At 44.6% G+C, this 14,370-nt stretch overlaps 1 protein-coding gene across 2 annotated transcripts in view; it reads left to right on the forward strand.

The window, feature by feature from the left end:
• Positions 1-334: 334 nt before the first annotated feature.
• The window catches only part of FAM131B (family with sequence similarity 131 member B), a 61,554-nt gene continuing 47,518 nt past the window's right edge, over positions 335-14,370 (forward strand). For both annotated transcript variants that reach the window (XM_060762666.2, XM_067464322.1), the window contains exon 1: positions 335-791. In XM_060762666.2, the coding sequence (XP_060618649.2) occupies positions 764-791 (28 nt within the window). In that variant the 5' untranslated portion in view covers positions 335-763. The remainder of the gene's footprint in view (positions 792-14,370) is intronic.

Raw genomic sequence — 14,370 nt, forward strand, 5'->3', positions numbered from 1 at the left:
TCCCAGTGTCGTTTCCGCCTTTCATTACAGCCGGGAAATCTGGTTATTATATTTGGTCATTTTGCATTCTTTTGTTGTATGTGTGAATATGATATTTTGCCAAAGATTGGCCGTGCGAGTGGGCGTGTGCTCTCTCTCTCTCTCTCTCTCTCTCTCTTTCCCTTCCCTTCCTTTTTGGAGCCACGAGCGGGGGGCTCTCCTCGGCTGCCTCGCCTCCCTCAGCCGCGCTCCGGCTCAACCAATAGCAGAGGCGCCTCAGGCCCGACCCTCCGCAGTAGTCCCCACCCCCTCGGCTCTTCTTGCTTCCATCCTTCCCTCCCCCCGCCCCCCGCGAGCCCCCGGAGGAGTAGCATCTTCCTCTGACGGCGGGAGTGTGCCTCTCCGGGGGGCCCCGCGCGCGCCGCTTGCTCCTCCTCCTCGCGCTCCGTCCTCGCGCTCCCTCCTCGCGCCGCTCTTCCTCCTGCTCTTCCCGCGCGCGCGCCCCCCTCCCCTCCCTCAGTTCCTCCCTCCCTCCGCACCTGAGCGGAGCAGCGGCGATGAAGAGCAGCAGACGCAGCGCGAGCAGCAGCAGGAGCAGGAGGAGCCGCCCTCTCGGGCCCCGGCTGGGCCGATCGGGGCGCTCGCCGTGACGGGAATCCCAGTCTTGCAGCCCCCTCCCCCACCGTCTAAAAAAAACCCCAAGCCCTGTCTGTCCTTCGCTTGTCAACATCCCTCTGCCGCCCGCTCCCCACGGCGGGGGGTAGGGGCGCTGCCGGCTGGAGGCATGGGCTGCATCGGATCCAGGACTGTCGGTAAGGAAAGAGGGAGGGAGACACCGGGGGGGGGGGGGAGGGCATTGCTGAAGGAAGCATCACCATCTCACAGCTAATGGTGAGGGGAGCATCACCATCTCAGCAAACGGTGAGAGCAAGGAGCTTGGCTGCAACCTGGGAGCAGGAAAGAGACAGACGGAACAGGCCTCCTGCCGCTTCCTATTCACCTCCTCTTCCTCCTCCTTCTCATCTTCCTCCCCCTCTTCCTTTTCCTCCTCCTCCTCCACTTCCTCCTCCTCTTCCTTTTCCTCCTCCTCCTCCCCTTCCTCTTCTTTCTCCTCCAGTTCTTCCTCCTCCACTTCCTTTTCCTCCTCCACTTCCTCTGCCTCTTCCTCCTTCTCCACTTCCTCCTCCTCTTCCACTTCCTCATCCACTTCCTCATCCACTTCCTTCTCATCTCCTCCTCCTTTTCCTCCTTCTTTTCCTCCTTTTCCTCCTCATCCACTTCCTCCTCCACTTCCTCCTCCTCCTCTCCTGCATTGCCCAGGGCATCCTTGGGCTTCCCTTCATCCCTTGGCTGGTAGCTCTGTGCATGCCCCCTCCCCGATTTCTGCAGCTTAGGACCAGGAAAGAGGGATCAGGCCTCCTGTCATTTCCTCTTTCCCCTCCTCCTCCTCCTCCTCTTCCTCCTCACTTCCTCCTCCAGTTCCTCCTCTTCCTCCCCCTCTCCTGCATCACCCAGGGCATCCTTGGGCTTCCCTTCATCCCTTGGCTGGCAGCTCTGTGCATGCCCCCTCCCTGATTTCTGCAGCTTAGGACCAGGAAAGAGGGATCAGGCCTCCTGTCATTTCCTCTTTCCCCTCCTCCTCCTCCTCCTCTTCCTCCTCACTTCCTCCTCCAGTTCCTCCTCTTCCTCCCCCTCTCCTGCATCACCCAGGGCATCCTTGGGCTTCCCTTCATCCCTTGGCTGGCAGCTCTGTGCATGCCCCCTCCCTGATTTCTGCAGCTTAGGACCAGGAAAGAGGGATCAGGCCTCCTGTCATTTCCTCTTTCCCCTCCTCCTCCTCCTCCTCTTCCTCCTCACTTCCTCCTCCAGTTCCTCCTCTTCCTCCCCCTCTCCTGCATCACCCAGGGCATCCTTGGGCTTCCCTTCATCCCTTGGCTGGCAGCTCTGTGCATGCCCCCTCCCTGATTTCTGCAGCTTAGGAGCAGGAAAGAGGGATCAGGCCTCCTGTCCTTTCCTCTTTCCCCTTGTCCTCCTCTTCCTCCTCCTCCTCCTTCTCCTCCTCACTTCCTCCTCCAGTTCCTCCTCCTCCTCCTCCTCCTCTCCTGCATCACCCAGGGCATCCTTGGGCTTCCCTTCATCCCTTGGCTGGCAGCTCTGTGCATGCCCCCTCCCTGATTTCTGCAGCTTAGGAGCAGGAAAGAGGGATCAGGCCTCCTGTCCTTTCCTCTTTCCCCTTGTCCTCCTCTTCCTCCTCCTCCTCCTCCTTCTCCTCCTCACTTCCTCCTCCAGTTCCTCCTCCTCCTCCTCCTCCTCCTCTCCTGCATCACCCAGGGCATCCTTGGGCTTCCCTTCATCCCTTGGCTGGCAGCTCTGTGCATGCCCCCTCCCTGATTTCTGCAGTCTGGGAGCAGGAAAGAGACAGAAAGACCAGGCCTCCTGCTGCTTCCTCTTCCTCCTCTTCCTCCTCCTCTCCTGCATGGCCCTGGGCATCCTTGGGCTTCCCTTTGCCCCTTGGCTGTCAGCTGAATGTGTGCCCCCTCACTGATTTGGATGCCATTGGCCTTGGTGCGTCCAGGAGATGGGTGGCACTGCATTGCTCCCCCTGCAAAGGGTCTCAATGGATTCTTTGGACCAAAAGAGGCAGGCCTGCCCCTTTTCTCTGGCAAGGCTCCTTTCTGCCAGCTGATATTCCTTCCTCCCTAGCTTTCCCCCAGGTTGTTATCCTTCTCAGGCTCTCCTTCTCACTGCAGTGATGGCTGCACATCTCCACCCGCCTCCCTCGCAGTGCCCACGCCTCAGCAGAGAACCGGCTCCCTCCCTCCTCCAAGACAAGAGCAGTGCCAAGGGCAGCCCCCTCCTTCTTTTGTTCTCGGCTGCCACGAAACGAAGTGGCACCCATCTGCCTCTCGCCTAATCCAGGTTTATGGGCTGCTAGACTCAGGCCTGCCATCCAGCGTGATGCTTCCCCACTTAGAAGGATGGCCCTCTTTCCTTGAGGGGATTCGAAACGTGTCAGGGTGTGCGTGCGACTCTGTGAGAGATTTGGGGTTTCCAATAAGAGGAAGGAGAGAGAATAATCTTGGCTCTATCTATGCGCCACAACCCACCAGGATGTCCACTCAAGGCTCAGTAGGTTCAGGGCAAACCCTCTTTCATGGGAGATCTTTGCCTCCTGGCATCAGTTAGTGGCCAATGTGGTGCTCCTATCCGGGCTTCTTGTTTTGGAACCTGAAATGCTTTGGTCCAAGCTGTGTTTGGTCCATGAGATCAATGACACTTTGGGTTATTGTGTTCTCAAAGGCTATCATGGCCAGAATCACTGGGTTGCTGTGAGTTTTCCAGGCTATGTAGCCATGTTCCAGAAGCATTCTCTCCTGACGTTTCACCCACAATTATGGCAGCCATCCTCAGAGGTTGTGAGGTATATTGGAAACCAGACAAGGGAGGTTTATATATCTTTGGGTTATTGTTTTGTTCTTCTCTGCCAATTCTCATTAAAGTGGGGGAGGTCTGGTACATTTCACTGCCTCTTGGCATTGCATCCAATGCATTCATAGAATCGTAGAATCCTAGAGTTGGAAGAGATGACATGAGCTATCTAGTCCAACCCCCTGCCATGCAGGAAAAGCACAAAGCACCCCCAGCAGATGGCCATCCAGATGTTGTATTCCCAGATCCTAATTGCACTTACTAGGAAGGAACGCACATTGAGCTCTTGTTAATTGTGTGTCACCATAGTCCTGGTTCTGGCTATTGATATTGGCTCTGATTTTTTAATGATGTGTTTATATTTTACTGTTTCAATTATGAAATTAGATTGTCATATATTTATTGCGTTTTTAATGTGCATTTGTCTAACCTTGCTGTTATTGGGCTTGGTCCCATTTGTAAGCCGCCCCAAGTCCCTTCGGGGAGATAATAATAATAATAATAATTATTATTATTATTATTATTATTATTTATTTAAAAATTATTTATATCCCGCCCTATCTCCCTGAGGGGACTTAAAAATTAAAATAAAGTTATTATTATTATTATTATTATTATTATTATTATTAAGTGTGCTCAGTGCAATAATAATAATAATAATAATAATAATAATAATAATATTGACAGCAGGATTGAAGAGAAAAAACTGGAAAAGCTGACACGATATGAGGATTTAAAGATCGAACTGCAAAGACTCTGGCACAAGCCAGTAAAGGTGCTCCCAATGGGTGCAGTGCCTAAAGACCTTGGCCTGCACTTAAACACAATCAATGCTGACAAAATTACCACCTGCCAGTTGCAGAAGGCCATCTTATGGGATCTGCATGCATTATTCGCCGATATATCACACAGTTCTGGACACTTGGGAAGTTTCCGACGTGTGATCCAATACAACAGCCAGTGAAGTGATCTTGTCTGCTGTTGACTCATCTTATTGTGTTTCAAATAATAATGTTTATTTATATCCCACCCCCTCTCCCCAGGTACTTGGGGTGGCTTACAACATAAATAATACAATAAGTGCAATACATTAAATATATAAAATGGAATAAACAATAACACATCCAATCGATATAACAATTTGAATGAGGAACCTTCCGCTCCTTTACTTAGTTGCCTTTCTCACAACCCTCAAGTATTTGGAAGTGTCACTATTTATTTATTTATTTTATTTACTGCGCTTATATACCGCAATTCTCAGCCCAGGGGCGACTCATTGCGGTGTACAACATAGAAAAACAGGTGCAAAATACAAGACATAGTGTAAAAATAATTCATCATTATCAAAAACATTATCATTATCAAAAACATCCTAATCAAAAACATCAAAAACATCAAACATTACTAGAAAAGCCATTCCGTGTCGTCTCATTGTCAAACCCACAATCCGATATCATTTCCGTTGTTCCATTCCTATGGTCCCACTACTTCAGCAAACATGGCAGGAGTCAACAGGAATTGGTGTTAACGTATTAAGGGGAATTAAATATTTTCCTCATTCCCTGTTAAGAAGAATTTTACTGGGTTGCTGTGAGTTTTCTGGTCTGGATGGCCATGTTCCTGAAACATTCTCTCCTGATATTTTGCCCACATCTATGGCAGGCATACTTAGAGGTTATGAGGTCTGTGGGTGAAATGTCACGAGGGAATGCTTCTGGAACATGGCCATGCAGCCCAGAAAACTCACAGCAACCCAGTGATTCTGGCCATAAAAGCCTTCGACAAAAATTATACTACTTGCAACTTGCAAGTACAACTGGCACTGGTACAACTAAGGCGAGAAGTCTCTATCCTGGAAATATTTATCTGGGAGACTAGGTGACATACATAATGAAAACAGAAACAGAGCCATGTGAGTGTGTATATGCATGCATTTGGCTGTGTGCATATGCACACCTACTTTACCCCTTCCCTGTGAGATTAAAGATGTGGGACTCTTTCTTCAGCTGTGATTTGGAAAACAGGTAGGGAAAATTAAGCAGACTCCCAAACCTACCAGCAGTGCTGCTTTAATCAAATTTGCAGTCTCCCACAGCTGCATTTTAATAAGCCATGGTGGTGGGGCCCTTGGAGACAGTCTGTGGACCGCCTACGTAAAGCCCCATTTACCTTTTGTTGTGAACCAACTGCTAACATGTACTGCGGACACACAGAGTTGCACCCTTAATGTGTATATGAGAAAGGAGATTTCTTCTACCTCTGTGTGTTTTGCTGTCCCAATACTCTGTCCTTCTGTGCCGACAGGGTCTCCTAACTTTGCCAGTTTAGACTCATAAATGGCTATGTTTATGCGGCAGCCAGCTTATGTGGCAGAGAAGGAGACAATGATCTGTAACGGAGCAAGCATAGACTGTTTTGGTTTGAAAATGCTCCGGTAACAGAGGCTGGGAGCTCTTTTGGAATGCAGTAATACTGTGTCGCTTCTGCTCATTTTGATGAGGCTTGCAGGGAGAGAGGTTCCTGTTTGGTTGTGATCCATCCTATTGGTGGCATGGTGTGGGGGTAAGAGTGCCACCTGCATTTTCTGCCTCGGCCGTTCACATGCTATGGCATTTGGCTGATCGTGATCTCACTACTAAACATGAGATTTTGCAGAACTAAAGATACGCACCTGACAGCTAAGCAGTACATTGAGTTGAATCCTGCGCACTTTCGCTGCTGCTAAAAGACTTGTACTTCAACGTAGGAAAGATAAACATTTACCATCTATCATTTTGTGCTCAGAAGATCTTGGCTGATTTTAGCTACATATAGACATTAGCTCCAAAAATATATTTGGAGATACAGCCAGCTTACATTAATGTATGTGTCTAAGCCCATGTTTATTCCCTGCAATCCTCTGCTGTTTTTGCTCATTTGTATTCTTTCTCACCCTTCCCTTTAGCTTTTTTTTTTGTTCTTCTGTTTTTTGTTTTGTTTTTGTTTTGTTTAAAAAAAACAGTAGCTTGACATGCATGCTACACCTGCTTTAAAATAATGCGTTGAGCTTTAAAACTGTAAATATTTTGTTTTGACTAGTAACTAATGCCATCCAGTCTCAAGGAAAGATCTGGCATACATGACCTCTTGCTTATTATCAATATTTAGATGACCTTCTTCAGTTCATCCATCTGATGCAATACAGTTTCCTGTGCAAAATTGTGCAGCAGCATATATTAGAGGAGTCTTTGATGGGTTTATTGCAACATATTAAAGGAAAACAAGTTTTAAAGCCCTCTGATTGCGATGTACACTGGTTCCTTGGTGCCTGCTGAGGTTTAGTTCCAGGACCAAGCCATGGATGTCGTAATCCACAATTGAAGAATTTGTGGATATGGAGGGCCAGCTATAATCCAAACCACTTGGGAATGGGATAGTTTGCAGCAGGAAGGGATACATTAAATTCTTACTCACCTCTAGTTAGAAGTTTGTTTGTTTTTTCATGTCAAGAGTGACTTGAGAAACTGCAAGTTGCTTCTGGTGTGAGAAGATTGGCCATCTGCAAGGATGTTGCCCAGGGGATGCCCGGATGTTGTGATGTTTTACCATCAAGCAAATTCACCTTCCCTGCAGTTAACATGTTTACTTCCACAATGAGGTTTCTTCAGAGATCTGAGCCTGATCAATAATTCTGAGTTTACTTTCCATGACAATGTTGTATCATCCTTGTGGGAGGTTTCTCTAGTTAGAAGTAAACACCACTGAACCTAATTCCAATAAAGTGTGTAAGCTCAAGCATTTTCCCCTAACTACTGCTTTTTTCTAAAAAGGGAAAAAAGGAAAAAAACAGTCAGAAGGGCCAAAAACGATGTGAGGTGCAGAAGTCAAATAGAAAGTGGAGGGATCCAGGGAATCATAGAGTTGGAAGAGATCTCATGGGCCATCCAGTCCAACCCCTTACCAAGAAGCAGCAACATTGCATTCAAAGCACCCCTGACAGATGGCCATCCAGCCTCTGTTTAAAAGCCTCCAAAGAAGGAGCCTCCACCACAGTCCGGGGCAGAGAGTTCCATTGCTGAACAGCTCTCACAGTCAGGAAGTTCTTCCTAATGTTCAGATAGAATCTCCTTTCCTGTAGTTTGAATCCATTGTTCTGCACCCTAGTCTCCAAGGCAGCAGAAAACAAGCCTCCTCCCTATGACTTCCCCTCATATGTCCCCTCTCAGCCTTCCCTTCTGCAGGCTAAACAGATCTTTAAGCTGCTCCTCATAGGGCTTGTTCTCCAGGCCCTTGATCATTTTAGTTGCCCTCCTCTGGACACCTTCCAGCTTGTTAACATCTCCCTTAAATTGCGGTGCCCAGAATTGGGCACAGTATGATTCCAGGTGTGGTCTGACCAAGGCAGAATAGAGGGGTAGCATGACTTCCCTGGATCTAGACACTAGGCTCCTATAAAATGCAGGCAAAAAGTGAGAGAGTTAGGCTCTCTCACCTTTGCTTCTCCTTCCCTTCCAAGGCATCTTTGACTTGAAGTAACAGTGCTAAAGTTGGCACAGAGCACATGAGCCATCACTTGATGGTTCGGCTAAGATTTGGTTAGGTATGGGACCACTTTTTACAACAAATTCAGTCAGTTTGGGTCTTGTGTAAAGCCAAGCTAGATATTGTAAAATATCATTGTCGCTATTGTCGCTATTGTCACTCTGCAAAATTTGTAATTTTTTGTTTTTATTGCATTTTTATTCTGAGCAGAAAAAACGTGGTGTGCATAATTTCTTCGTCCCTCACATATTGTGTTCTCACAAATGTTTTTATTCTTTTTTGTTTTAAGCAGAAAAAGAGTAGTCTACATAATTTCCTCTTGTTTCACATGCTGTATTCTCTCAATTCTTGTAGATTGAGGTGAGTATTTTAACTGGATGAATTCAGTTAAAATTGACGTGAATCGTTAAATCTGAATTGTGTCGTCCTGGTCCTCTAAGGCAGTGGTTCCCAGTCTGTGGTCCATGGACCACCAGTGGTGCGCAAGAACTAAAATTTGGTCTGCGGCCTCACTGTCACTACGTTGCAACAAGAGCGACTGGTCTTGCAAAACCCTCTTATAGTGCTAAGGCTTAGTAAATTTGGCTTTCTGTGGGCGAGCAGATGGCGACTACTGGATGGCCTATGTTCTGTATCAGAAACTAGAGCTGATGTCATCTAGTTTCTAAAGTTGACCAAAAACTGATTTGTAACCCTTTTGGTACTAATGTTGGAGAGTGATCCCTGGTCAAAGTGGCCCCTGGTCAAAAGAAGGTTGGGAATACTGCTCTAAGGCAATGGCCTTTCATATTGATGACTGCTTGCTTGAAGATGCATGTGATTATGTAGCCACTGGGCAAAGGTTTTCTATGCCATCAGTTTTTCTCCTGACTACTTCCCTCAGTCCTGTCCCAATAATCAATACTATAATGGAATATAGAAGATAAATTGTCATCAATTTAATGGTATTGTTGGAAGATAGAACATTTGGAAGTAGCAACTGGATTTTGACCTCTGTATAGTCATTATACTGACTTTTCATTTTTTAACAAATATGTACTATTCAGATACCATCCCCTCTTTTCTTTGCGCCATCAAGACAGAAAGCTCTGTTGAAAAGATGGTTTTCCTAAAAGCCTCCAAAAATATAAGCAGAGTGACTTAACTACAGAACCACGAGCTTTTCCGATACCAATAATCTCTGCCATTGACTGTGTTCCAAATCAAAGGGAGCATATTTTAAATATGCTAAAATCAGCTCCTTCTGGTAGGAGCAGTCAGTAACTTCTCCAAGACAGCAGACAAGGTTTTTTATAAAGTGCTTGATACATCTTGGTCAAACATATCAGGCAAATTTATGTTCTTTGCTCAAGAATGTCTGGCAGTAATCAATGAATCCAAATTGCAATATAATATTTCTTCAATTCTAAGATGCACTTCCCCCCATATAAACATCTCTAAAATTGGGTTTTCTTACAATCATGGGTGGTTTTTTAATTATAAATATAGGGTTTTCCCCCTGTATGTTGTTCTGAAATAAGTATGCATCTTGCAATCACTAGCATCTTAAAATTGATAAAATTTTCTATTTATTTATTTATGTATTTATTTATTTATGCGTTTGGCTTTTTTTAGACAGAAATGTGTGCAGGCAAAAATATATATAGCATATTTATTTCACTCAGGAGATTGCAGAAAGAAGGAATGAATGTCCATGGTACAGACAGTTGAGTCTGTCATGCTAATAGAATAGCATAAGGTTGATTAGAGTGACATGCAAATTGAGCATCTGGTGAAATCTGAAAGTCACTATTTGCTGCTGTTCCCTGTGGTTTGCTCCATTCTTTGACATTTCTGTGGTAAAATCCCTGTATAATTTGCACTGTAAAACCATGCATGTTTTAGATCAGAAATGCTTATATAGGCTATGGTAGTATATGATCATGGCCTTTTCTTTTGTAATTGTCTAGGTATTTTCAATTCTAGCCCATCATATTTTTCGCCCTACCAGGTAGTACCCAGAATATATTCTTACAGCAGTTTAGGACGTACTGTAAGTTTTCCGGGCTGTATGGCCGTGTTCCAGAAACATTCTACTGCAAATTGGCTCTGTCCAAATATGTTATTCATTAAGCTAATCTAAACTAATCTAATTTGTCTTCCGAAACATACTCCATTTCTCTTGCATGCGAATTCACAGTATTTTATCATTTTCCTTCCATAATCACCCACGCGTTATCCTAAAATAACATACGCCATCCCCAGCAACACCTACACTGAGTTGGCCAGGCTTTTACTGCAGTGCCGATCATCACCCGTTTACAGACTTTAAGGAAACTTAGCTAGCATGGGTTAATGGTTTGGCAGTTGGATTATGACTCTAGAGACCAGGGTTTGAATCCCCACTCAGTCATGGACACCCACTGGGTGACCTTGAGTGAGTCGCATACTCTCAGCCACAAAGGCAACCCCCCTCTCTGAAAAAGTCTTTCCAAGAGAACCTCCTGATAGGCTTGCCGTATGGTCCCCAAAAATAAAAAATGACTTGCAGGCACACAACAAAGTGCCAGAAGCCATGGCAAGGAGGAGGGTGGGTGGGAGTAGGGATGTACAAGGAGTATGAAGTCAATGCATTCCTCATAGAAGAAGATAGGGCAAAACTCAGGTTTTGCTGATCTGTAAGTCATAGCAGCACTAGCCAGCAAAGCAGATAAATAATAATTCTGGAAATTATCATCCAGCAATATCTGGCCAGTCTTACTTGGCCACCATAAGTGAGTTGTTGCTTGTGTAGCAGTGGGGCTTAGAATCACAGAATAATAAGAGTTGGACAAGACCACATGGACCATCTAGTCCAATGCCCTGCCATGCAAGAAAAGCACAATCAAAGCACCCCTGATGGATGGCCTCCCAGCCTCTGTTTAAAAGCCACTAAGGAAGGAGCTTCCACCACATTATGAGGCAGAGAGTTCCACTGCTGAACAGCTCTTACAGTCAGGAAGTTCTTTCTAATGTTCAGGTGCAATCTCCTTTCCTGTAATTTGAACCCACTGCTCTGAGTCCCAGTCTCCAAAGCAGCAGAAAACAAGCCTGCTCCCTCTTCCTTATGATAGTCTTTCACATATTTATACATGGCTATCATGTTTCCTCTCAACCTCTTCAGCAGGCTAAGCAGACCCAGCTCTTTAAGATGATCCTCATAGGGATTCATGTTCTCCAGATCTTTGATCATTTTAGTCACCCTCCTCTGGACACCTTCAATGTTATAAATATCTTTTTTAAACTCACACTTTCAAACCAGGAACAGAATTTCATAATTACTATCATTATTAACATTATTCGGAGGCTGAATAATATCAGGATAGCTTTGATGGTACTTTTGTGCCTCAAAGGGTGGGGTGATGTTCCCAGTTATAAATGTCGGTCCCTTGTTGCTTCTTTTATAAAAACATGTGGAAAGTTGATTACACAACAAACTTTGATAAGTAGGTGAATGCCGATGTCCTGCTTGCCACAACAAAGCTTTTGTCCTATAATCACCTTTTTATGATAGAACCAATGAGGAGCGATTTGCATCAGCTCATCAATGCATTAAAAAATTTTTAAGTCACCCGAGTTTCCAGCCATTTCTCGCGGCAGCCATCTTGTAGTCTTCTAAATCCCAGAACAAAGCAGCAAGTTCGGATGTCACAGGCACAAATCCCAGGACCAACAGGTCTGTGTGCGGACCTGCTCACAGGTCCTTTTTTTTTTTTGTCCTACCTATTAAACCCACAATTTGGTGTTGTCTGGAAGCACCCTCAGTTACATCAGTTGTTGAATACATTTATTTATAGACTCTGTGCTATTCCTAACTGGTTAAAATCTGCATGCACAAGCACATCTGCATGGTTTCCTCATTCTTTTCCCACTTACAAATCAGGAGAAGAAAGTATAGTAATTTTACTCTGAAACATGAAGGAGATAAGTGAGTTTGCCTTGCATAGTTCCTGACACCTGCCATTGTGCACCATTGTGTCTAACATTGAACTTGTGCACTACTGCTTTTCTTAAAATGCCAAGCCATTTGGGATTTCAAAGCTGTGAGCAATGTGAACACATACCCTTCTAAAATAGGCATGATTCAGAGCTTGTTGTTGGTGTATAGGTCCTGACATTGAAAGTCACAAGAATTCACTGGGAAGAATAGGCAGGGGCTATGAAATAGTGAATGTGGATGATGGGATTGATGGGTTTAGATGATTCCTGTGGAGGGAAAGCATCTTTAAGGTAAAATGCAACCTGGTAGCTCACTGCAGTTGTTTGGAGATAGGCTTTAATATATCTAGTGAGTATTATATTGGTGTACCAGTTACATATAAGAGTGTATTTGATACCAGGTGTCACACAATAAAATCACATTTAGAATTGTAGAATAGAATAATAGAATCATAGAGTTGGAAGAGACCTCATGGGCCATCCAGTCCAACCCCCTGCCAAGAAGCAGGAAATTTGCATTCAAAGCACCCCGACAGATGACCATCCAGCCTCTGTTTAAAAGCTTCCAAAGAAGTAGCCTCTACCACACTGCTGAACAGCTTTCACAGTCAGGAAGTTCTTCCTAATGTTCAGATGGAATCTCCTTTCCTGTAGTTTGAAGCCATTGTTCCGCGTCCTAGTCTCCAGGGCAGCAGAAAACAAGCTTGCTCCCTCCTCCCTGTGGCTTCCTCTCACATATTTATACTTGGTTATCATGTCTCCTTTCAGCCTTTTCTTCTTCAGGCTAAACATGGCCAGCTCTTTAAGCCGTTCCTCATAGGGCTTGGCCTCCAGACCCTTGATCATTTTAGTCACTCTCCTCTGGACACATTCCAGCATATCTTTCCAGAATCATACACTGGAAGAAATCGCAAATCATCCAGTCCAATTTCCTGCTTTGCAAAAATGTCCTACGATCAAATAATCATATTGTAAATAATCAGAATAGAAAGAACAAAACAAGGCTAATGAGCTTTTGTAATAAGTTTAGTTAGGGTTTAAAGAATGGGGCAGGCACAAGAAATAATAAGCCACAGATTTGCAGTGCTGATATATATTTTTTTACATGGAACTTTTCTATACTTAGTTCTTTTAAACCAAGGCTATATTCCTGTGCATAGTTGGGAGCAAGTTGCATTGTACTGAGTAAAAAATACTGTATTTTCCATTGTCTTAGCTGTTTTGTTTTCTTTTGCTTTAACAGTGCATTGTGTGTCATTTTGAAAATAGCTAGAGCTCATACAGTATAACCTTTTAAAAAATTCAATAGCACTACTTTAGATAATTAAGAAGACATGTTGCAGGTGATGAAATTAACTTCATTTTGAAGATCTCATGAAGCAGATTAATCATCTTCTTGGAATCACTAACTATTCACCACAGATATTTAAAAAATCATGGTTGTTTGGTGAATGGTACTGGTACTTTCCATCAGCATCATGATGCATTCATAATAGTTCCCTTGAAATTTCAGGCACACAAGTAATTAAAAAGTGCCAGAAATGTGCTTGAATTTCCTCTCCCCAGTAAATTGCATTCTGATTAGAATTCTCTAAAAATGTGAGTCATTTGCTGAAATTTCCCTGCATCTTGTGAGATCGCTGCCCAAACAGAAGACGCTTCTATTCATATGGAGGTGTGGCAGATGATGCTACATTCCTGTTTGTTTTCTAATAGTAATTACAGTGGTTTTTAATCTCTGACAGATCCTCTGACTTTACAGAGCCAGTCTTCAATTGTAAGGGTGTCCCATAAAAGGGTGCCATATAAAAGAAAGTACCTCCAGATGTGAGAGATCAGACTGTTTAGATCAGTGGTTCTCAACCTGGGGTCCCCAGATGTTTTTAGCCTACAACTCCCAGAAATCCCAGTCAGTTTACCAGCTGTTAGGATTTCTGGGAGTTCTCAACATCTGGGGACCCCAGGTTGAGAACCACTGGGATGAAGCCCATTCAACCTCTCCTCTATGCAACTGCAGGCCCATCGAGACCAGTGGTTCCCAACCTTTTATTTATTTTTTTATTTTTTTACCAGGGACCACTTTGACCAGGAACCACTCTCCAACATTAGTACCAAAAGGGCTATGAATCAATTTTTGGTCAACTTTAGATTCCGTTTGGTGATTTGGGGTGCTGATTCAGAAAATTGCATTGGATAGACCACATCAGCTCTAATATCCAATACAGAACATATGTCATCTAGTAGTTGCCATCTGCTCACCCACAGAAAACCATATTTAATAATCTAGAGCAGATGTTGTAGTAGTAATCTTTTGTGGGGAGTCAGCCTCTCCCCACCTGGCATCCCCATTGTTTTAGAACTATAAGAGGGTTTTGCGAGACCAGTTCATCTCATTTTTTGAGGCAACAGTGTACTAATGGTGAGGCCGCAGATCATAATTTCATTTTTGGGGACCACCGGTGGTCCACAGATCACAGGATGGGA

This window comes from Anolis sagrei, chromosome 2 (genome assembly GCF_037176765.1).
Source record: "Anolis sagrei isolate rAnoSag1 chromosome 2, rAnoSag1.mat, whole genome shotgun sequence".
Classification (NCBI taxonomy): domain Eukaryota; kingdom Metazoa; phylum Chordata; class Lepidosauria; order Squamata; family Dactyloidae; genus Anolis; species Anolis sagrei.